Source organism: Anomalospiza imberbis, chromosome 1, assembly GCF_031753505.1.
Source record: "Anomalospiza imberbis isolate Cuckoo-Finch-1a 21T00152 chromosome 1, ASM3175350v1, whole genome shotgun sequence".
NCBI lineage: Eukaryota > Metazoa > Chordata > Aves > Passeriformes > Viduidae > Anomalospiza > Anomalospiza imberbis.
In genome coordinates, this window is record NC_089681.1 from 149,583,293 (window position 1) to 149,606,797 (window position 23,505).

General features: G+C 43.0%; 1 protein-coding gene across 12 annotated transcripts in view; it reads left to right on the forward strand.

Annotated features, from left to right (window-relative positions):
- Positions 1-14,218, forward strand: part of NKTR (natural killer cell triggering receptor) — a 37,288-nt gene extending 23,070 nt beyond the window's left edge. For 5 of the 12 annotated variants that reach the window (XM_068175882.1, XM_068175914.1, XM_068175875.1 and 2 more), the window contains 9 exons: positions 1,572-1,794; positions 2,361-2,513; positions 3,538-3,625; positions 5,009-5,154; positions 6,116-9,052; positions 9,660-9,755; positions 9,884-9,943; positions 11,241-11,339; positions 13,049-14,218. In XM_068175882.1, coding sequence (XP_068031983.1) covers positions 1,572-1,794; positions 2,361-2,513; positions 3,538-3,625; positions 5,009-5,154; positions 6,116-9,052; positions 9,660-9,755; positions 9,884-9,943; positions 11,241-11,339; positions 13,049-13,127 — 3,881 coding nt within the window. In that variant the 3' untranslated portion in view covers positions 13,128-14,218. Of the gene's footprint in view, positions 1-1,571; positions 1,795-2,360; positions 2,514-3,537; positions 3,626-5,008; positions 5,155-6,115; positions 9,053-9,659; positions 9,756-9,883; positions 9,944-11,240; positions 11,340-13,048 lie in introns of those variants that run through there. The other 7 variants (XM_068175895.1, XM_068175890.1, XM_068175956.1 and 4 more) reach the window with 7 other exon arrangements.
- Positions 14,219-23,505: the final 9,287 nt, after the last annotated feature.

Here is a 23,505-nt window from a genome sequence, read left to right on the forward strand (position 1 = left end):
CTTAGAAATGCCGTGGAATAGGACAGACATAGCTGTGAGAGAGAAATGGAGCTAGAAAAACGTTTCAAAGGATGGCCTTGCAAATAAGACCAGATACTCTGGAGAAACAGAACTAGGAAAGATGCACTGTAGTAGGACCCAGGAGGGGTAATTCTAGATGATTGGCTTTGGGCATTTCCAGCATGGTGAGGCTAAAGCTGATAGGCCAAGAAACACTTGCAGTGTATTGTAATTAGGAAATAGTTGGCTTCTGGTTGTGATGGAGTGAATTATAACATCTGCATTGTCTCACCCTTCTCATGAGACTGAAAATGGAATGGAAGTTTTTAAAACGCCTCTCAGTTGCCCCAGCTCTGGGTCAGAAAAGGGCTTAATCTGACATCCCCCCCTCCCAGGAGCTGTTCCTGATCTCTCTTCTTGCTGTGCTGCAGAACCTGTTGAATGACAGAGTTCCTTTTGTTCTTCATGGGTTTCAGGGTGGCTTATCCATTCTTGAAACAAATAGGGAAGAGCTCAAGGTCTGCTGGAGTTTAATCAATGTAATTGAACCAGTGTGACCCTGGAAGCTTGAGGATATCCCCCAGAACAGGAGGGACTATAATCACTTAGATTTGAAAAGTAAGACAGGTGATGATGTATCAGAAGTCTAAACAGAAATAAGTGGGTCAGAAAAGGGCTTAATCCAACACTCATGTTCTCAGAGAGTACAGCAATTCCACCAACAGCTAGAAATCATTATGGTAGACGTGTAGAATCTGAATTAATTCTTGTGAGCCTGTAAAACGTAAATCTTGGTGTAGGAGAGGAGGGCACGCAGCAAAGAAAAAAAATTATTTGCCCTTAACATTTGTTCCCTGTTCATGTTAAGAGGTTGACATGACTAACTGAAAAAGGAATCAAAAGTTATTTTTCTGTGTTTGAAAGAAGGAGACACAAGTGCGCTTCTCTTAAAGTTGGATTCTGTGCACTTTCCAAAGGTTTATTTTAGATTCTGTAAAGTTAATATATGTAATATATGTGGTCAAGTTTATTTTCCTTTTCATGAAGATTCATAGAGAATATACAATCTTAAATATATGTTTGGACAGTCTCTGTGAATTAGTGGAGTGTTATAAGTTTGCATTTTCAGCCTAATTTCTGATTTTCCTTAAGGATAAAATGGTTATTTATGTCCTTTAGAGAAAGTCAGGAGGAGCTCTAGTGTAAAAGTGTGAGGATGCAAAAAAGAGAAAATAACAAAGTTTTCAGAAAAAAAAATATGCAACTGAGCCAGCAACTAATTTGTTCTTAATCTTTGATTTACAACCTGTGTGTTATTTCTAAAAGCAACTTTTTTTTTACTATAAGTGGTCTTCACTTATCTGTGTATTCTGTCTTTGCTGGAAAATATTTGTATAATACCAATATGGATTTAGATGAATTTTTATTTTGATTCTTTGATATTGAGAAAAAGTTCAAAGAGCTTCTCTAAAATGGCCCATTTGTGTATTTATAAATCTATAAAATTGTGTGCTTTGTGCTTTTACTTGCACTCACATGTGCACAATGTCAATTGAAAATATCTGTTCAAGCTTTGGAGAAGAAGAAGAAAGTTTGCTCTGACTCAGAAGCCTCAGAGTCCTCTTCCAGTGCATCCAGCTCTTCAGAATCCTCATCTGAGAGTGAGGCGGAGAATGAAAGGAGCAGGAGGAAAAAGAGGAAAAGAAGAGCTAAAGCCAAACAGTCCAGGAAACGAAGGAAGGAGGAGAGGAAGAAGGAGGATCCAAGGTGCAAGCGAACCTCAAGCCAAAGACGGTGACTGTGCTCTAAAATTTAACAATTGCAGTAAAATCTGGGGAATTCTGCTTTGTTTTCATGAAGTGCTCAAGCAATAAATATGGAAATGCTTTTAAGTTTGGGGTTTGGTGCATGATTTTATAAACAAACAAAAAACCCTAAAGCTGAGCTTGTTGAGTTTTTCATTAAATGGATGATCTTTGTAGATAGAAGCAAGAGTGATGTTGAAATGACTAAATTCCAGCACATGAAACTCTTCAGGGCTCAGCACACCTGTGTAAAAGTGAGGCTTTGGGCAAATTGCAGAACTTTGTACATAATATTTGATTATATTTTAAAAATATCTCACAAGGTGTAAATGAAACACAGAATTACTTGCTGTAAAGCAAGAACTGAACAGAATTACTTGCTGTAAAGCGAGTCTCCAGTAATTGTGGCCCATCCTCCCTTTAGCCTAAAATGGGTTGTGGAACACATTTTGGTTGGTAAGCCAGCTTTAAGTTTGATACATCTTGTCTTCGAATCCAGTTGGACAAGGGATTTTTCCAGCTAACTGTGATGTCTCACCCTGCTCTTTCCCTTAGCAGCCTTTCTGACAAGAGCGATGTCGCAGACAAAGTCGACCTTAGCACAAAGCGGGACAAGCCCGTGGTACGTCCTGAAGAAATCCCCCCAGTGCCTGAAAATAGATTTTTGCTCAGAAGAGATGTGCCTGTTGTCAATATAGAGCCTGAACCGTAAGGAACTCTGAGCTTTTTATTCTGACTTGCTGAAAACTGTGCATGAAATATTCCTGTTAACATTCTCTTCCTGGGGCTGCTGCCTGCAGTGTCAGGAATGCTGCATGAGATAATTTCTTTGTCCTTTTTACGGTTTCTTTTCCTTGTGACCCATGCCAGGAGTTTTCAGTGATATCTCGAGATGATTTCATTGGTCTTTAAGGTGTTAAACTCAATTAAAAACAATTAATAACTTCAGAAGTAATCACGCTATGCAAACCACAGGAAATACTTGGGAATTTTGGGGAACTTGGGATTGGGAGTGGTGATTTTTTTGTCTTTCTTAGACTGATGAAGAAACTTTGGTTCAGAATCAGTCACCTGGAATTTCGTGACTTAGCAGTGTTTGAGAATAAGAGAAAATACTCTTTCTTTTGCTGCAAAGGAAGTCACAAATTCACGAGATACTTTCAGTGTGTTTTGTACCTCCACTGTCACATTTCATTGCTTCTGTAACTGAGCTAATCCATTGCAGTGGATTAGCTCTAAAATCAGTGTTGGGTTTGTTTGGTGTTGGGTTTTTAGTTTCTCTTAATGGTACAGTCTCCTGTAAGTCTTTTCTTGGAACATCACTCACGTTCCCAAAGATTTACTCACTGCTTTTGGGGATATTACATAGGCTGAAAGAAGCAAAGCTTTAGAACCTGTGAGCTACCCTGAACTGAGATCTTGAAACTCTTCTGCCCCTGTTGTCTTCAGGATTTGTGCCCCAAACACAAGTTAACCTCTTGTGACAGTGTTTTGCAAGTTCATTGTTAGCGTTAATTTCTGTGTCAAGAGATCAGGCTGCACATTTGGTTGAAAACAAATACATGTTGACTTGCCTTTTGTTGCAGATTTCTCTTGCTTTGTTTCTTGAAAAAAACACTGAATTCTGTCTGAAAATGAATAAGATGATGAATATTTCTCATTTTTAACTTAAACTAATTGTAAGTTAATTGGTTTTTTGCTGTGTAACTTCATACTTTATTAATTTATGTAGGAAGCTTCTTGATGCTGCGCCAGTTCTGACTGACCAGAAACCATCAGTCTCTAAATCTGGACGAAAAATTAAAGGAAGAGGCACAATAGTATGTGACAATTTTATTTATTTCTTTATTTCCTCTCACCCAGAGTAACATCCCTGACTTTGAGCTTTGAATTTCCCTGGAGGGCTTTGTATGACACTTTATTTACATGTTGTAGGATCCAGTGTTGAAAGCATTGAAACCTTGTCAGTTAGTTGATTTTATAACGCTTCTTTTCCATCCTTCCTGTTACTGTCTTTTAACTTAAAGATTGTTTGGAGAAAAAAATGCCTAAATGGAATGTTTGAAAATACTTATGTAAATAAAGACTTGGGGAAAAATAAGTTAAAGTGGAGTGGCATTGGCTTCTGCCAGATATTGGAGTTTCTGTCTTTTTTTTCATCATTTTGGTACCCTCTCAGCAAAATTAAGAATGAAAAAAGGATGTCATTTAGGGCTGGCAGTTGGAGAAACACATTTTTTCTTCCATCTCTTATAGTCTTTATTAGCACAGCTTCTGTCCAGGTAAAGTTTGTTGATGTTTTTCAAAATACTTGTTTGTAGGTTCCATGAGACTCCAGAGTATAAAATGTGAGAATTAGGGAGGTCCATGACACCCTGCAATCTTTTAGGCCATTCTTCTGTAAAAGCTGGTTTTAAGTAATCATTGTTTCAGCTGAAACAATAGGGAAGCTCAGATTATCTTGATTTTGTTTTTTTTTTATATAAGAAGGATGTCTTAAAGCCTTCTGTAATTACCTGGATAAATAACTACACGCATCTTTGTGATTTTATTCTGAGGAACAACACTTTCCCCCCCATTTTATTGCTTTCATAAGTGGCTTAAAATAATTGAGTCAAATCCAGATGTGCTTTTACTGAATCAAGGAGCATCTGATTTCCTCACAGAATTTGCCTAAGTGTGTATCCCACTGGGTAATGGAAAATAATGAGTTAGCAATAGCAGAGTTCTTCTTTCTATGCTGCACAAGTAGCTCTTGTTGCCTACTTAGATGCTCTGCCTAAGAATAATTTTTTAAATGTGAGTCTTCATTGCTCTTTTTTGTGAAAGAGTTTGGGGTTTTTTTTGTGTTCAGTTTTTTATTTTTTAAATTGCTTTAAAGTGACTTAATCTGGATTCCCATTTCTGAAAAGCTGAACAGCAGTAACTTTTGAAACAGAGTTTGTGTTTGCTCCCTCAAACCGTGAAGTGTCTGACTGATGTGAAACATCTGTGCTTAAAAAACAAGGGTGGTTATCTGCAGTAATTGTGTTACTCCAAAAGGGAATCCATGGCCTCTCCCTTGAGTCTTCCTTTCATGTTTCCAAAAGCTGGGTGAGCTGCTGGCCTCTCTCAGGCTTTGCAGAGTGCTCTCTTAAAAGTGTAAAAGATGCAGTAATTGTGTAAGAAACCCTTCCTGCAGCTGTGTGTGTTTGCTGTCCCAGCGCTATCACACCCCGCCGCGGTCGCGCTCCTGCTCCGAGTCGGACGATGAGGAGAGCAGCGAGACCCCTCCCCACTGGAAGGAGGAGATGCAGAGGCTGCGGACGTACCGAGCACCCAGCGGGGAGAAGTGGAGCAAAGGAGACAAGTAAGAGCCTCACCACAGCTTTGAGACCTTTGGCAAGCCCTCACAGATGTGCCACGGCAGTACCAGGATGAGAGGAGTCGGCCTCAAGTTGTGCCAGGGGAGGTTTAGATGGGATATTAGGAATTTTTTTAACAGAAAACACTGGAGCAGGCTGCCCAGGGAAGCATGAAGCCACCATCCCTAGAAGTGTTCAGAAAACATGTGGATGTGGCACCTGAGGACATGGTTTAATGCTGAACAAGGTGGTGGTGCTGGTGGTTGGGCTTGGTGATCTTAAAGGTCTTTTTTTTCAACCTTAAGGATTCAGTGACTTCCTTTTCCTCAAAGTGGATTACATGGTTTCTTTGGAGTAAAACAATCAAATCCACTAAGCCTTTATTGTTTTAGTTGTATGTTCTTTTAGCAGTTGCAAACTGTGTGATGGATGGAAGTCAGCTCTCCAGAATTCCTGATGGCTTGACACTAAATATGAGTATTTAGTATTATATAAATATGAGAATATATTCTGTCAAATTACAGGAGATTAATCTTAAAAGGAAAACTTAAAAATATTATATGTAACTAGTATTGCATAATTGCAAATGTTTCTGATTATTCTTTTTTATGTACTGAGATGTTTTAAAACTTGTATTTAAGTGTGGTTTGAGGATCCTGTTTTGTAGAGGTCAAAGTCCTGCAGACTGAGGTAATTAAAAGCTTAAATCTTTTTATACAGGTCCTAAAATATGCAAAATTTGCTGGTGTTGGTTGATTTATTTCTTAGGGAGAAGTAGCTCTTGATAGTGATGCAATTCTGTGTCTTAAAATGAGTGTAAGGAACTCAAAGCAATTGTCTGGTAATAAAGTGTGTGTGCTAGGGTTTATGTAAATTTACTTAAAATTAAGTTTAAAAATACCTAATTTATCGAAAGGTTTTTAAGGATTTTGCACTTAGTCTGGACTTTCTTTGTTTGTTTTCCAGGTTGAGTGACCCCTGTACCAGCAGATGGGATGAGAGAAGCGCATCCCGAAGATCCAGGTCTTGGTCCCATAACGGTTACGCTGATCTAAGCACTGTGAGATACTCCAGCCATCACAAGAAGCACAGGAAAGAGAAGAAGAAGGTGAAGCATAAAAAGAAATCTAAAAAGCAGAAGCATTTCAAGAAGCACAAGCAAACAAAGAAAAAGAAAACATCAGCCTCATCAGATGTAGAATCCTCTCATTCCTTCCACAGGAGGACAAAATCATCTTGTGATCGTGAGAGGAAATCTCGTTCTTCCTCATTGTCTTCCAGACGTTCATCCAGGAGAGATTGGTCTAAATCTGATAAGGAAGACCAGAGCTTGTCATCTTTATCAAGCAGAGGGTCTCGATCATACTACAGGTCCAGATCCAGGTCTAGATCTAAATCAAGATCTTACTCCAGAAGAAGTTCTAGATCAAGATCAGCCTCTAAATCATCGCGATCTCGAAGTAGGTCGCGGTCAAGTTCTAACCCTAGGCAGAAAAAGACTGTTCCCAATTCTCCACGAAATATTTCAGCACGGTTAAATGACACTAAGCTGACCAAGACTGCTGAGCCTGTCCGAGCAGTGATACTGCCCAGTGACAAGGTTATCGTGCCACCAGTTGTCCCAGAAAACCTCCCTGTCATACCCTTAAGCGACAGTCCTCCACCTTCAAGGTGGAAACCTGGGCAGAAACCTTGGAAGCCATCATATGAGCGAATTCAGGAGATGAAAGCTAAAACAACCCACTTAATTCCCATCCAAACTAATTACAGTTTAGTGGTCGTTAAGGAGGCCAACACTTCTTCCTCGTATCGCAAGCAGGAGAGGAGCTCCGAGAGCGATCGGAGTGGTTATTCCAAAGGCCGCAGCGACAGGAGCTCGGAGAGCTGGCCGAGGTCCAGGAGCAGGTCCTCTCGAAGCCACTCATACTCAAGATCTTACTCAAGGTCTAGAAGCCCATCGAGCTCGAGGACAAAATCTCCTTCCTCTGGCAGGTCACCATCCCCGAGTAAATACCGCAGTGACAGGTCAGGCTACAGCGAATCCACGTCTGACTATTCCCTCAGCGACGAGGACAGGCACAGGAACAAAAGGAAATCCACATCCAGCGATCCCAAAGCTCGGGGCCTCAAACCGAGGCAGGAAACGAGCTCTGAAAGCACTTTGCCTTACACGCATCCAAAGGACTACGACGAGTCTTCCCAAGGGTTGAAGGAGAGTGACAGTTTGTCATCCTCAGACTTCTCCTCCGACAGCGAGCGCTCTGCCAAAGCCAAAGCGGTCCAAGAAAAAGAAGGCCGCTTTCCATTAGAAGGGGATGCTGAGAAACAGGATAAAAATAGCTTAAGTTCTGAGGGAGGGGAGGAGAAAGCCAAGGACGAGCGGGATTCTGATCACTCCAAAAAGAAAGCAGCTCAGGAGAAATGCTCGGAGCAGCGCAGAGGTGGTGCAAAAACTAAGCGCAAATCCTACTCAGGTAGCAAATGGGACTCAGAGTCAAACTCTGAAAGAGGAGAGGCAAAGCATAATAGGGGGGATTCCAGACCCTCCTCTGGGAAAGAAGAAGGAGAGGCCACCTCAGGGTCTGACACGGAGCTTAATGTTACCAAAAGGATAAAAAAGCAATCCAGTTCCTCAGAGGGCTTTTTGGGTTCTGACTGTGCGTGGAAGACAAGCAAACAGTTGTCATCTTCTGAGTCTGAGAGTTCTTGTTCCAGCTCCGCAGACACTCGAGGCAAGTTGAAAAAACACAAACATGGGTGGAAAAAGACTCCTAAAAAATCACATTCCAAAAAAGCAAAAGAAAAATCAAAAGGGAAAAAGGAGAAAAAACACAAAGTCCAGAAAAGAAAAGAAATGTTTCATTGGCAGCCCCCCCTTGAGTTTGGGGAAGAAGAAGATGATGAGATAAATGAAAAGCCGGTTACCAAGGATGATAAAAAAGAAAAGCAGCTTAGCAGGGACATAAAGGATAAAAAACAAGTTTATGAAAAGGATGAAATAGTCACAGATAAAATGGGAAATGGTGAAAAGTCGTGTGTGAATGAAAACCTTTTAGATAAAAACACCACATGTGGGGCCTCGCCAGATCACAGCAACCTTAATAAAGAGCCCATTGAAACAAGCACTTCAGCTGGTATTTTAAACTCAGGAATAAACGTGGCTGCCTGCAAGAGTGAGATTAAACAAGCTGAAGAAAATAACCAGAATGGGCTGGAAGATGTTATTCAGACAGATGACAACATGGAGATTTGTACTCCGGATCGTAACTCACCAGGGAAGGTGGATGTGGATGTTTTGTCTCCTGTCATTCTCACTGCTAAACCTTTAAGTGCTGGTGTAAAAAAAGAGTTACAGGTTGAGACCCCTGAGCAAGATGCTGTCAAACTGGGAAACAACATAAGAGACATTATTAATATTAAAGAAGAAAAAGAAACGGGAAGGCAAGAAAATCACTCTGCTCCTGTGTCTGGTGCTAAAGACTGTAGTTTAAAAAGTGAAATTTCTGAAAATACACCAAGCAATATGATAGACAATAAATGGAAGCCTTTGCAAGGTGTTGGTAACTTGAAACCAGCAACAATCAGTACGACCACAGAGGTTAAAAATGTAGCATCAGCACCAGAGGCTAAACCAGCAGGTTTAAGAATTGAAATAAAAGCAAAAAATAAAGTAAGGCCTGGGTCTCTCTTTGATGAGGTGAGGAAAACAGCCCGGCTAAATCGTCGGCCAAGGAACCAGGAAAGCTCCAGTGAGGAGGAATCTCCAAGCAGAGATGACAACAGCCCTTCCAGGAGTCTCAGCAGGTCACGAAGTAAATCTGGGTCTAAATCCAGACACAGAACAAGGTCCATGTCCTACAGTCACTCGAGAAGTCGATCCCGAAGTTCTACATATTCGTATAGGTGAGAAGCCTGTGCTGCTCCCACAGCCAGCCCTGGTAAATTGAATGTTCTTATAATTTCAAGGAATGCTTTTCAGGTTGTGTTTTTTGTTTTTTAACAGCCCTGTGTTACAGAACCAGAGAGTGGTTTGGGTTGGAAGGGACCTTAAAGACCATCCAGTGCCATCCCCTGCCATGGGCTGGGACACCTTCCACTATCCCAGGCTGCTCCAAGTCCCATCCAACCTGGTTTTGGACACTTCCAGGGATCCAGGGGCAGCCACAGCTTCTCTGGGCAACCTGTGTCAGTGTGAAGTGTCCTCCTTGTGCTGTCCCTTCATCCCTTGTCCCCAGTCCCTCTCCAGCTCTCCCGGATCCCCTTTAGGCCCTGGAAGGGGCTCTGAGCTCTCCCTGGAGCATTTTCCTCTCCAGGTGACCATTCGTAACTCTCCCAGCCTGGCTCCAGAGCAGATGGGCTCCAGCCCTTGGATTAACTCAGTGGCCGTATCACCTAGCAAGTATGGAATAAATACTTAGCTAGAAAGCTAAAGACTAATAACTTCTTCTGGTTCCCATTTTCTGCTGCTCTTCTCCTCAGCTGTGTTCTCTCTTGGTGTCCTGGGTTGTAGGTCCAGGAGCTACTCAAGGAGCCGGAGCCGGGGCTGGTACAGCAGAGATCGCTCCAGGAGCCGGAGTAGTTCCTACCACAGTTACAAGAGCCGTAGGTGAGTTCAGCCAGCTGGAGACGGTGCCAAACGGGTTCTGCTCCTCTTGTTCCCCCTCTCCCCCTGCCCTCTTCAGCACTTCTGGTTTCTGTTGACTAAAAACCCCTCTGTGGTTTTGATTTTGTCAGTCGGAGCTACAGCAGGAGCCGATCCAGGAGCAGTTCCTATGGTCACCACAGTCGATCCAGGTATGGATTTGATGCCTTGTGAAGGCTGACCCAGAACAGAGGCTGGACAGAGCTAAAGTAGGGACTTATTAAAAGGATCTCCTCCATGGATCCACCTTGGGCAGCCTAGCCAGGGCTACACTCAAGATGAACCAAAATGGTCCCAAAATGCACGAGCGCTCCCGGGGGCTCTCACTGTGATCAGCTCTGCTCCTTTTGCACATTGGAGTTCATTGTCCCATTCCAGCTTTAGCCCATGCAGTCCCATCCTGCTTGTTTTTCTCTCTTCAGCCCACGTTGTTTGTGCCTTTGGGCCTGAGATTTGGATCATTTGTCCTTGGTGCCCAGCTGGAGAAGGAATTGTTTTGTCTCCCTGCTCTGTGCAGAGAGCTCACCATCCCCTGATATGAATCTCAGACCCACACACCAAAGCAGCACAGGATCTGAAAAATATAAAAACTAAAACCTGAGGCATTAGATTGTCCTGCAAGAAATGTGCTGCCCATCAAATCATCTTAGTTTAAGTCTACTTTTATTTACGTTTCCTTAAAATAGACATTATTATATAATTATTGTATGTGATACCATTATATCTCATACATGCTACCTATTTTATTATACATACTGTAATACAAATGCATATCTAAATACATACTTATTTATAAAAATGCTTTTTAAGATTACTTTTATCTCATAGAATCCCAGAATGGTTTGGGTTAGACAGAACTTTAAAGATGATCCAGTCCCCTGCCATGGGCAGTGGCACCCTCCCCTAGACCAGGGTGCTCCAAGCCCCATCCAGCCTGGCCTTGGACACTTCCAGGGATCTGTAGTGCTTAAAACTATTATTATAGTATCATGATGGCAGCTTGAATCAAAGCAAAATGAGCCCAAGACACTTTCAAAAGCTGAAAATAACCAAACCATCCTGGCATTACAGTTGCAGGTAATGCTATAAGTAGTAGTGAACACAGTTGCTTTTGTTTTTTTAAAGTAAAATTGAGTGATAAATGGATTTGCTTGGCTTGCTTTCAAAAGTATCAGCAAACAAGAATTTTACTGGAGGAAAAAAAAGAGACAGCAACAAACTCTATAATGCTTAGTATATCCTTCCTAATAAAATTTCAGATTTTTACTGTTACTTTGAAGATTGTTGTGTTGAAACCTTTAGAAAGCGTTGAATTGTTTATCAAATCCTTGATAGTCATTTCTATACAGCCCCTCATATATCTGTATAAATATCCTTGAAACCAGCATATAAAACAGCATTTTAGACCAGAAATTGTGAATTCAGTATTACTTTTTCCCCCCTTTAAAGCAGGTCCTACAGCTACGACAGTTACTACAGCAGGAGTCGGAGCAGGAGCAAGAGGAGCGACAGCTACCGGAGATCTCGGAGCTACGACCGGAGATCCAGGTGGGTCTGACCCTGCTTTGGTGCACAAGGATTTGCTGAATACAAACAGAGGATGTTTAACAAGGCCAGAGTGCTGCTTTTTCCCCATAAGAATAAGAAATACACTCAGGAAAAGTCATAATTCAAGTCAAATTCTAATGAAAATCAGAGCGTGCGTGTGAGGAAGGTGGAAGTTCTGACATTCCAGATATGAGGATGGGGAAGCAACCAGGCTAAGGAAAAGTTGATTTCCAGATCACTGTATCCATGCATTCAAAATTAGCACCTTTTCCCAGAGAAATGAAGTCCCCATCCCTGGAGTGTTAAAAACTTGTGGAAATGGCATTGAGGACAAAGTTTGATAGTGAAGACAGTGGGGCTGGGTTAACACGGTGCTCTCAAAGGTCCTTGCCAACCCTAATGATTCTATGATTTGATTTATTATATTTTTTTAATAATATCAAGTGTTTCTTAAAACCCACATAGCTCACAGGATTTAACTCAAGTGCTCTGTTACAGATTAAAAGCTGCCTGGTATGCAGAGAATTCCAGTGGATGGTAAATTCTTTTTGGTTATGCTGCAGAAGTGGATCTAAAACAATCTGGAAGGGAAATTAAAATTTTGCTGGAATCTAGATTTAATTTTTAACTTCATAGAATGTATTTTGAAAGAATATTTTTACCTGCAAATCTGATGAATGTAGAACAAGTTGTATTTTCCTCAGTCCGGGGGATTTATATAAATGTAAGTGAGCACATTTCACAGAGATCAGAGATATGAAGAGTTGTAGATAGATTTAATATCACTAATGATTTGTTTCATACCTTTTAATATTCCCCCTATTAGTAATAAATCGGGTTTCTAAGACTACTGTACATTTTCAGCCTCTCTTCATATGAATTTTTTCACAGCTTTGTACTAATTCTTAATGGACTTTGCTCTCACCCATTTGCACAAGACAACTTTCATCTTGTGTTGGAGGGAAAGTTAATGAGATTTAATGAAAAATGTGGAAATGAACTTAAAAATCATTGCTTTTTTATGTTGAGGAGCTTCAGTGTGGGATTGGGAAATGCTCACCTTTCACTTAGAAAGCTTCCCTTACAGGCAGGAGGTTGGAAAATCTCTGAAAGCTTGTTCTGTGTAATTTGAACGTGTCCTGTGGCTTGTCTGAAACCATCTGGGCTCTGTGTTGATATTTGGCCAGGTGCTGAGCTTGGAATTTGTCTGGAGGAGCCAAAACATTTTAAATACAATTTCCACACTGCAGACACACAAACACACTTCTGTTGTGGTTATGGGGCCTAAGTTTTAAGACCCTCCTTCAAACAAGAAAATAAAATATATGAATCAAGGATTTGTGAAATTTTCCTAGTTGAGAAATGCTTGCAGTGTAAAATTCCACTTGTTAGAATACACTTCTCACTCAGCTCAATTAGCTTTTATCACAACATTAATTTTGGATGGTTTTTAGCTGTAGCAGAGAAAGCAAGAAGTTACAAACAGTTTGACTTGAGTTACACAGCGTTTTCATCATAGGAATTTAATGATTGTTTCCATTTTGAGTATCCTTTAATGAATCCTTCACTTACAAGAAATACAATCCTGTAAAAGACTGGTGTGTTTTCTTATCTGTGACAAGCTTTTGACATGATGCAATTTTTAATTTGAAGCTCAAATTCAAATTTGAGCAGCTTTGGGGCATTTAAATCTTTTTTTCTGCTTGCAGGTCCTACGGCTCCGACAGCGACAGCGATCGCAGCTACTCCAACAACAGGAGCCCCAGTGAGAGCAGCAGATACAGCTGAGAATGTTCCTTTGAGGATGGAAACTCTATTCCAGAATTTTTTTTCAGTGTTATATTCAAAAAAACTCTTCTGACAGTGTCACAAGTGAAGGTTGTTTGCTGAATTAGCTGGAACTTTCCCATTTAACAGTGAACTCAACTCTGCTTACAGAGAGAAGGACTGAGCTCGACAGCTGATGTTATTTTTTATTTTTTTTTTATGTCAAATGCAACTTTTACAAAATAATAATAAAAAACCCCAGTTTGGTTTCCTTGAATCAGCTTTTCCAAGCCATGAATTACACTTAAGTGAATTGCTGCTGCCACTTTTTGGGTGCAGCAGTCAGGACTGTCTTCAAGTCTGTTTATAAAAACACCTTAGGAAAGATGTGCTAGCAACTATTAAACTGTGAAGTCAATTTCTTAAAAAGGCTGCCATTTCTAGTTGAAGATGCTTTTTTATTGCTGGAAGCTGTTTCCATTCTGTCTTGATTGTTGATGATTGCATTCTGTACCGGATATAGGTGAGGAAAACAAAGCCTGCCACTCTGTCTTAATCCCTCCTGAACTGTGATCTTCTGGAATTCTGCTGGAAAAGGTGAGCTGATGCCCAGTGGGAATTGTCAAACTGACAAGCAGTGAGCAAAAGTGTGATGAATGCGTTTGGAGCTTAATATCCAACTTGTCTAAACTTTTTACGTTTAAAAGAGGAATTTTGTGATAAACAGCAATGTCCTTCAGAGACTAAAAAAGTGTTTCTAAACACTTCCTGATTTTGATTTCAGTTCCTATTACAGTGCTTGGCATCCTTCAACACATTTTGAATGTTGTAAACCATGAGTGTATCATGAGTTTGTCAAAAGCACTCTTTCAAACCCTGACATGATGATAATTTTTTGAGAAAACCAGCCATAAAGGTTCCTTTATAAAAGCTCTGTATCCCATTCACCATAGGGAGTATCAGATACTGATGTTGCAGATACTGAATTGTATCTTGTTAAAGCAGGACTAGAAAAATACTGGGATGCCTCATAAAAAGCGTGGACAATACTTTTGAAAGTAAAGTTTAGTACCAAAAATTACTCTTAGGTTACAGGTAAATGGCTTGCAAAATAGATTCAAGCTGAAGACCATTGAGTAGTTCTTGCAATATTCTGACTGACTTGATTTCAAATAATCTGTAAAGTTTTTTTGGGGAGTTTAGAAAGTTGTGTAATGAGAAAAAAACCAGGTTTTTTTAATGGCATAATGTAACCTGAAAATTAAGGTCTGTGGTGACAAAACAAATGTGGTTTGATTAGCGTTAACGAGCACTGTTGTACCATAACAGTTTCCATTACTGATTTTCTGTAATATCTGGAGATGCTTTCTTTTGCTCATTTTCAAATATTGGAAATTATTTTTCTTAATCTCACCAGGACCCAGTACCTTTGAAAATTAAAAGCGGTGATTTCTCGCTGAGGCATCCATTTCCTCTCTCTTTGATTGAATCAGGCTCCCCCAAATTTGATGATTTTTTTGGTACACTTATGAAAGGCAAGTTCAAAGGGAGATGGTGATGATTCCCTCCATTTCTGTCCACCCACAGCACATTCCTGAAATTGAATTGGCCATGGAGGTTTTTCACTTTTCTAGAAGTACCCAAAACTCTGCTCTTACCCCTTTCCTACTTAAGAGTTTAGTGACAGAGTGTGTGCACGCAACCTTCCCACCCTTTGGTAAACTTCTTAGGCTTTTTAGCATTAAATACATTCAATACCAAGTCAGAATACATTTACAAACATGTTTCTATCAGCAGTAGCCATCTCAGAGTCCTGAACAAATATTTCAGTGATATTTGTTGTAGTTTCATCATTCTCAGTACAACTGTAACTTTTTTTCCCTTACTAAGAAAATAGAACTAGCGGGTTCATGATGTTACAAAATATACAAATATAACCATTACTATTCAATACCTATTAGTGAAAATACTGCTCCAGGATCAGGTTTTTATTGTATTTCAAATCTGATTTGACTTTTTAAGGCCAGGAAAAGGTGATAGAAATACGGTCAAACAGTTAACTGTAGTTATCAAAGATTACTGCACTGTCACTGAAGTCTTTCATATCTTTAGTCAAAGGTTTATAAAGAAATTCCATCAGGTAGAGGAAGGTTGGGGAGGGGTTGAGGGAAGGGTTGGGGGTATTTTTACTTAGTGAAATCTGTTAAATTGTGCTTCAGATGGAAAATGTCTCCCTGAGCTGGTTTTCTAATGCTGCTCTATGTTTTTGCAATTTTGTTATTCCAAAGTAGTTGCTGTTTGTAAAATAAACTTTTGTACATATCTGCAGATGCGGTTTTCTCTACATCTGGAAATATCTGTGGTGCTGCTTGAAGGAAACAGGCAGGAAAATTAAAAATACACTTTCGGAATCCACTTTTGTCCCTTGCAAGACTCAGACACCAAGTTGCTTTTCCTTTCTTGACCTACATAGGGGAACGATTCCTCAGCAGGACTCTGGGTTTACATAATAGTCATTGGAGAGACAAATATTTTGAAATTTCCAAGTGATTTGAGGTCTCACCATTTCCTCAAGATCTATAAAAGGTTCCTCTCCTTGGTGAAAAGAAGTATTGTATTTAACAGATCTCCACGGAAATCTGGGAATGGGCTGAGCTTATCCACTCTGCTAAATCTTCTTTCCCAAATCCACATTCCCAGATCATTTCCTCAGCATATTGGAAATGAGCCCATGGCAGCAGATGTGGGGGCTTGCAGACTGATCCATTAGTCTTTCAGACCTTCTGTTCCACAGAAACTGGATTCCAGTGGAAATGCTTTGGCATGAGGGGAGGTGGTTCCTTGGTGTTTGGTGAGGTCTTCAGTGTGATCTGGATAACCTGGCACTGCCTGACCTTGGAAGGGGAATGGCACCACCACAGAGCAGATAAAATAGTGTTGGAGAAGCTCTTGTGTCACAGGGCAGCATAAACCAGCTTGTCATGGAATGACTTGGTTGGAAGGGACCTTAAAGCCCATCCAGTGCCACCCCCTGCCATGGACAGAGACCTTCCACTGTCCCAGGCTGCTCCAAGCCCCATCCAGCCTGGCCTTGGGCACTTCCAGGGATCCAAGGGCAGCCACAGCTTCTCTAGGAGACCTGTGCCATTGCAGAGAAAATTGGGAATTTCTTCCTATTGTCTCATCTAACCCAGTCCACTTTCAGTTTGAAGCCATTCTCTGTGTCCTGTCCCTCCATCCCTTGTCCACTCCAGCTCTCCTGGAGCCTCTAAGCCCTGGAAGGGGCTCTTAGCTCTCCCTGGAGACTTCTCTTTTCCAGGTGAGCATTCCCAGCTCTCCCAGCCTGGCTCCAGCCCTTGGAACATTCCCATGGCCTCCTCTGGCCCTGCTCCTGCAGCTCCAGGTGCCCCCTGTATGGTGACCCCAGAGCTGGACAGAGCACAGCAGGGAGGGGTGAAGGGGCACAATCCCCTCCCCAGCAGGGTATTAGAAGTAGTCACCAACCTTTCTTTCAAGAACACAATGATTTTGATGCTTCCAGAGCTGTGCTCCCTGCAGGAATCAATCCTGGGGATCCCAGGGTTGCTCTCAGGTGCTGCTGCCGTGGAGGTCACGCTGTCACCTTGAGCTGGCTCTGGCAGCAGGGCTGGAGGCAGGGCTGGAGCAGTGCTGGGTAAAAATAGAGTAGTGACACCCAGGCATGTGCTGCTCAGGATCGAAACAGGTCTGAAATTCTGCAATGAAGAATTATTAGTGCTCAATTAGGAGTGATTTCATTAAAAACAAAAGTTGTAAGCAAGGTTTGGTGTGCAGGTCTGGGGTTGTTTTGGGAATAGGTTATCTGCAGGGCATTGTGGAGTGGCTCTGTCTCCAGTTGCAGGTGAGTGCCTTGTCTCAAATAAGACAATATTAAATGAGCCATCTGCCTCTCCAACAACTACTTATAAATCACAGATTTACAAAGGCACAGCATAAACACACTTTCCTGCACTCTCTCTGTGCCAAGAGATTCCCTTCCCACTCTATCACTTCCAAACAAGGGCTACTTGTCCTTGAACTCGAGGGGAAGGAGCATTCCCAATGCTCTTCCCGAGGATCCCTGGGTCTGTGGCCGTGGATTAAATCTCTGTTCTGGCTTTGTGTGGTTCCTGATGATCCCACTCACAGTTCAGAGCAGAGCACCGTGTTTGGATGACCTTGGGCTGCACCCTGGATCCCATCTGCTGTCATTCCCAAATGGAATGCTGCCTGGGATTTAAACCAGGAGATCAAGCTCTGCGTGCCCCACCCCTGCTTCTCATCCATGTAAATAATTCTTTTTTAGGTGGTGGTGAAACAGGAATGGTTTTCCACCTGGTACATTAAAACTGCTTACAAATCATCTGAACAATTAAAGGCACCCAGGCCTGAATTTCATCATGTCCCTGTAATCCCTGGGAAGTGGATGGGATTGCATGAGTGAAATCAGAGGGCTTGTGGCAGGTTTGGGGAGGTTTTTTAATGAAGGTAATAAATTTGTGCATGGTGGATGCACAAAGAAGGGATTTGCATTAATTTGGGATTAATTGATATTTCTGCTGTGTATCTCTCCTTGCAAGAATGGGGTGCAGCCCAGGGAAAGTGATGTCCTTATCCCAGGGATTCTCTGACTTAGCACCTGGAATTCTGTGTGCGATGTTGGACCCCTCACCACAAGAAACATTGAGAGGCTGGAGCGTGTCCAGAGAAGGGAACGGAGCTGGGAACGGTCTGGAGCAACAGAGGAGGCTGAGGGAGCTGGAAATGGGCTTAACCTGGAGAAAAGGAGGCTCAGGGGGGACCCTGTGGCTCTGCACAACTCCTGACAGGAGGGGACAGCCAGTTCAGGCTCTGCCACCAGGGAACAGGGACAGGAGGAGAGGGAACGGCTTCAAGCTGAGCCAGGGGAGGTTTGGATTTGATATCAGAAAAATTTCTTCGTGCAAAGGGTGGTCAGGCATTGGAAGAGGCTGCCCAGAGCAGTGGTGGAGTCACCACCCCTGGAAGCACTCAAAAAACGTGTGGATGTGGCATTGGGGACAGGGTTTGTGGTGAACACGCAGTGTTGGGGTAATGGTTGGACTCGTTCTTGGAGCTCTTTTCCAACCTTCAGGGTTTTGTGATTCTGGCACGGAGAGTTCTGAGCTCAACACAGCTTGTGAACACTTGTAGCTTCCCCTCTGCCATTATGTCCCTGTCCTGGCCTCAGGCTGCAAAATTCCTTAATTAATTCCTGCAGACAAGAAGGGGCTGCTCTTCCTCTTGGGGTTGCTTTTTCTTCCAGCTCATGGTGCACCCTATGAGGGAAGATGAGGAAGATCCTTCCCCTCTCCTTGGTGCCTTGGGCACCTACTTAGGCAGCATCCACCTTACTTTACCCCAATGAGATTTGGCAAATGAAAATGATGCCTCAGGTTTGATCTTTTATATTTTTTCAGATCCTGTGCTGCTTTAGTGTGTGGGTCTGAGCTTCATATCAGGGGATGGTGAGCTCTCTTCACGGAGCAGGGAGACAAAACAATTCCTTCTCCAGCTGGGCACCAAGGACAAATGATCCAAATCTCAGCCCCAAGAGCACAAACAACGTGGGCTGGAGAGAGAAAAACCAGCAGGATGGGACTGCATGGGCTAAAGCTGGAATGGGACAATGAACTCCAATGTGCAAATGGAGCAGAACTGATCACAGTGAGAGCCCCCAGGAGCGGTCGTGCATTTTGGGACCATTTTGGTTCATCTTGGGTGCAGCCCTGGCTGGGCTCTGGTGCTGCCCAAGGTGGATCCATGGAGGAGATCCTCTGAATAAATCCCTGCTTTATTCTGTAGCTCTGTCCAGTCTCTACTCTTAGGTCAGCCTTCACAAGGCACCAAAAAAGCTTGAGGAGGTTTGGGAAGATCCTCGTAAAGGGGAGAAGGCAAGGATTTCTGCACTTCCAGAAGAAACACCTGTTGTTGGGAATGTGATGTGAATAAATCAGCAGAGCTTCTTGGGCCTTCAGAAGAGGAGATATCATAAAAATTGAGAATGAACCCATTCCATTGAGAGGGATGCATGTTTCGTCGTAAAGGAAGATTTTTAAAAACAAGCTTTGTGAAGCAATGTCAATTTTATATATTATAGCCCCTGACACTTCATCTCCCTTATTCCCCGTGTCTCCCCTGAAGGGACAGATCAGTCCCTGTGGTGCCCCGTTATCAGGGCTGCCCAGGGGTGTCCCCGTGAGCTGCTGGTGTCACCTCGTGTCACCAGCACAGAGCAGCTGCTGCTCCCCAAGTGGCATCACTGTTTGGCACCCAGGACCGGGATTGTTCAGCCTGGAGGGGAGAAGCTCCAGGGTGACCTCCTTGTGGCCTCCCAGTGCCTGGAGGAGCTGCAGGAACCATGGAGAGAGACTTTTCAAGGGCTGGAGTGACAGTGATGCCTTGTGAAGGCTGACCTAGAGCAGAGACTGGACAGAGTTAAAGAATAAAGCAGGGATTTATTAAAAGGATCTCCTCCATGGATCCACCTTGGGCAGCACAAGATCCCAGCCAGGGCTACACCCCAGGTGAACATAAAATGGTTACTAAATGCACGACCGCTCACAGGGCCTAATACTTTTATAAGTTTTGGTCCACTAGCATACTGGAGTTCATTGTCCAATTCCAGCTTTAGCCCATGCAGTCCCATCCTGCTTGTTTTTCTCTCTTCAGCCCACGTTGTTTGTGCTCTTGGGGCTGAGATTTGGATCATTTGTCCTTGGTGCCCATCTGGAGAAGGAATTGTTTTGTCTCCCTGCTCTGTGCAGAGAGCTCACCATCCCCTGATATGAAGCTCAGACCCACACACTAAAGCAGCACAGAATCTGAAAAATATAAAAGCTGAAACCTGAGGCATCAACAGGACAAGAGGGAATGGCTTCAAACTGAGAGAGAATAGGTTTAGATTGGATATTAGGAATAAAGTCTTGGCTCTGAGGATGGTGAGGCCCTGGAAAAAGTCTCCTAGAGAAGCTGTGGCTGCCCCTGGATCCCTGGAAGTGCCCAAGGCAAGGCTGGACAGGAGCACCCTAGGACAGTGGAAGATGTCCAGGCCTATGACAGGGGGTGGAACTGGATGATCTTTTAGGTCCCTTCCAACCCAAACCATTCTGTGATTCTGTGATGATTTTAGGGAACGTGTTGGAAATCTCATATTCCACACAGACCTACAGGTCCTTCACCTCTGGCTGAATAGGAATCACCCTGAGCCCATGGGCTTTAGACCCTGGGCCTTACCTCTCTGTTCTTCAAAGACCTGATCTTCCCGTGTGACAAACAATTGTTCATTTAAAAAATGAAAAACTGTAAAAGGAGCCCGAGAGAGGAAGGATATCGAGGACTCGATGTTCTCATCTGTGGGAAGCAGGGTGGGTGAGTGGGAGCCCTTGCAGAGACTCTGAGGTGCATTTTGGTTTCTCTGTGCCACCACAGCCACGGAATATCATCTGGGACAATTCTCTGCTCCTGAGAGCTCACAAGTTGCTGTGAAGATGTGATTCCCTTCTGGGCTTGGCAGGGTTGGTTATTACAGAAGCAATAGGTGTCTAAGGAAAATTTGGCCAGCAGTACAGAATCTGGGAATATGAGCTCACATCACCTGGAACCCAAGCTACCTGCTTGTGTCTCTGGTGTGATTTCAGGATTGAAGCAATACATCTCTCTTCTATTAAACCAGGAGGGGAAAAAAAAAGCAAAAAAAAAAAAGCAAAAAAAAAAAGTCTGTTATATCAAAACCACTCTCTGTAACAAACCCCACATATTGATGGATAAATCCAACTTCAGCCATGGATTTCCTGCTGACTTTCTGCAGGAAGCTGCAGAGATTCCATGCTCATCTTTCATTTCCATGAATAGCTCTGAGCTGACACCTTTCACAAGGAGTTTGTGCCAGAGAACATGGCAAAAAGGGGCCTTTTCAGCTCTGCACAGTTTCCTCCTTTGCAGAGTCAGGATCAACTCCAGCTGTATAAATCACAGCAGTTCTTATCCAACCAAGCTACAAAAAAATTTTCAGGGCTGATATTGAGCAGTTGGACTGCCAGAACCAAAATTGCCTGAACTAACGCACTCTATTAAAAAACTAAAAAATAAATTAAAAAACAAAAAAAACCCCACCCCAAAAAAAAAAAAAAAAAAAAAAAAAACCCAGCCCAAAACAAAACAACAACAACAACCAAAAACACCCAAGACAAAACCCCCCACTTTTTTTTGATTTTTTTTTTTTTGTCTAAATGGAAGCTCCTTTTCTGTTGCATAAGCCCATCACTGCTGGTCACAGAGAGGATGAGAACAACTTACTTCCTTCTAAAAAAATCGGAGAATCTCAAAATGGTTTGGGTTGGAAGGGACCTAAAAGGGACCTTAAAGCCCATCCAGTGCCACCCCTGCCATGGGCAGGGACACCTTCCACTGTCCCAGGCTGCTCCAAGTCCCATCCAACCTGGCCTTGGGCACTGCCAGGGATCCAGGGGCAGCCACAGCTTCTCTGGGAATTCTATTCCAACCCCTCAGCACCCTCACAGGGAAGAATTCCTTCCCAAAATCCCATCCATCCCTGACCTCTGGCAGTGGGAATCCATTCCCCCTTGTCCTATCGCTCCAGACCCCTGTAAATATTTAAATAGAAGGGAGCAGACTGCCTTAAATATTTGCAAAAATTCTAAGGTAACAAGGTAGCTCTTGCCCAAACCTGATCTTCTCTGCAATAAGTAACACCAAGTCCTGTCATTATTTTGGAGCAGCTTGAGGGGTTTTTTGGAGTTTGAGTGAGTTTGTTGTGATTTCTTTTTCCAGCTTCTGTGATTGATCAACCCCTGAACTCCAGCACCAGCCCACAACCTCCCCAAATCCCCATATCTGTGCAGACAACCCACTCCTGGTGAGGATCCATGGGTCCACATGGATTTAAATCACCCCTCCACGTGTCCTGCAAGAAACATCCACCTGCCCTTGCCTCTGCTTTGCTGCTTTTCCCTCAGAACAAGGAGGGCTGTCCATCCCAGGCAGGGATGTGACGCCTCTGCCACTTCCCTGCTCCCCCATTCCCTTCCCAGGCCATGCTCTGCAGCCCAGCTCCTCTTATACAAGCAGCATTTTCCCTTTGTTTCTCCTAAATTGCAGACTATTTTGTTTTTCCAGGCTAATTCTCTACTGCGTCAGGATTGTTTTGAAGTCCCAGCCCATCCTCCAGAGCGCTTCGAGTCCCTCCCCAGCTCAGTATCATTTGCAGCTGTAAGAAGCAAATTTTCTATTCATGCAAGTAATTATTAAAAAAATATTTTGAGCAGTACCAGGCCTGGGACAGATCCCCAGGGAGTCCCGGGCTGTGTATCTCCTCGCTTTCCCGGCGGATCATAAATAACTCCTGTGAGCAATGTTCCCTCCTTCCAGCACTGCTTTCCTCCCGCTCCGTGTCATCTGTCCCTGCCATCTTCCCTCTTCCAGCTGTGCTGGAGCTGCAGGGATGTGAGCAGGGGCTGGCTGCTGTCTTAATTTAATTTGAACTTCAGCTTCTGGATTTGGGTCTTACAAAGCCGTGGCTGAAGGTGCCCGTGGTTTGTTTTCCATACCCACCCTTGGAGCCTGGGTGATTCTAACCCCCCCCTGTAAATTTATCCTTGAAAAGATGAGCTTTCTACCCTGAGACACCTCTGTGAGGCCTCCACTTCACCCCTGTGTCCTTAGGATCATAGAATTATGGAAAACCTTGTGCTGGAAAGGACCCTAAAAAGTAATCTACTCCTACCCCCCTGCCATGGGCAGGGAACCTCCTCTGCTGAATTTTTCAGCACAAATACCAGTAGTTAATGGGGGTTTTTGGCACTATTATAAATCAGACTATTTTTTGTGTGATCATCATCCTGGATTTTTTCTTATTTTGATTTTTTGTTTGTTTTTTTGGGTGTTTAGTGTGTGTGGATTTTTGTTTGTTTGTTTGTTTTTCTGTTTTTTTTTTTTTTGTGTGTGGGTTTTGGGGTTTGGTTTTTTGTTGTTGTTGTTGTTTAGGGTTGTTTTGGTTTGTTGGGTTTTTTTGTGGGGGGGGGTGCATTATATAACATGGCTTAGGCAGGGGAGGAAAAGTCACAGGATATTTCCTGTATATGAGTATTTCCAGAGTAAGATGATTTCATAGAATCCCACAATGGTTTGGGTTGGAAGGACACTTAAAGATCATCCCATTCCAACCCCCTGCCATGGGCAGGGACACCTTCCACTATCCCAGGTTGCTCCAAGCCCTGTCCACCCTGGCCTTGGGCACTTCCAGGGATCCAGGGGCAGCCACAGCTCCTCTGGATACTCCTGTTATGATGGATAGTTCCCTGTGGATTCCAGGAACCTAAAAGCCAGAGTAGAGAGAAGGGGC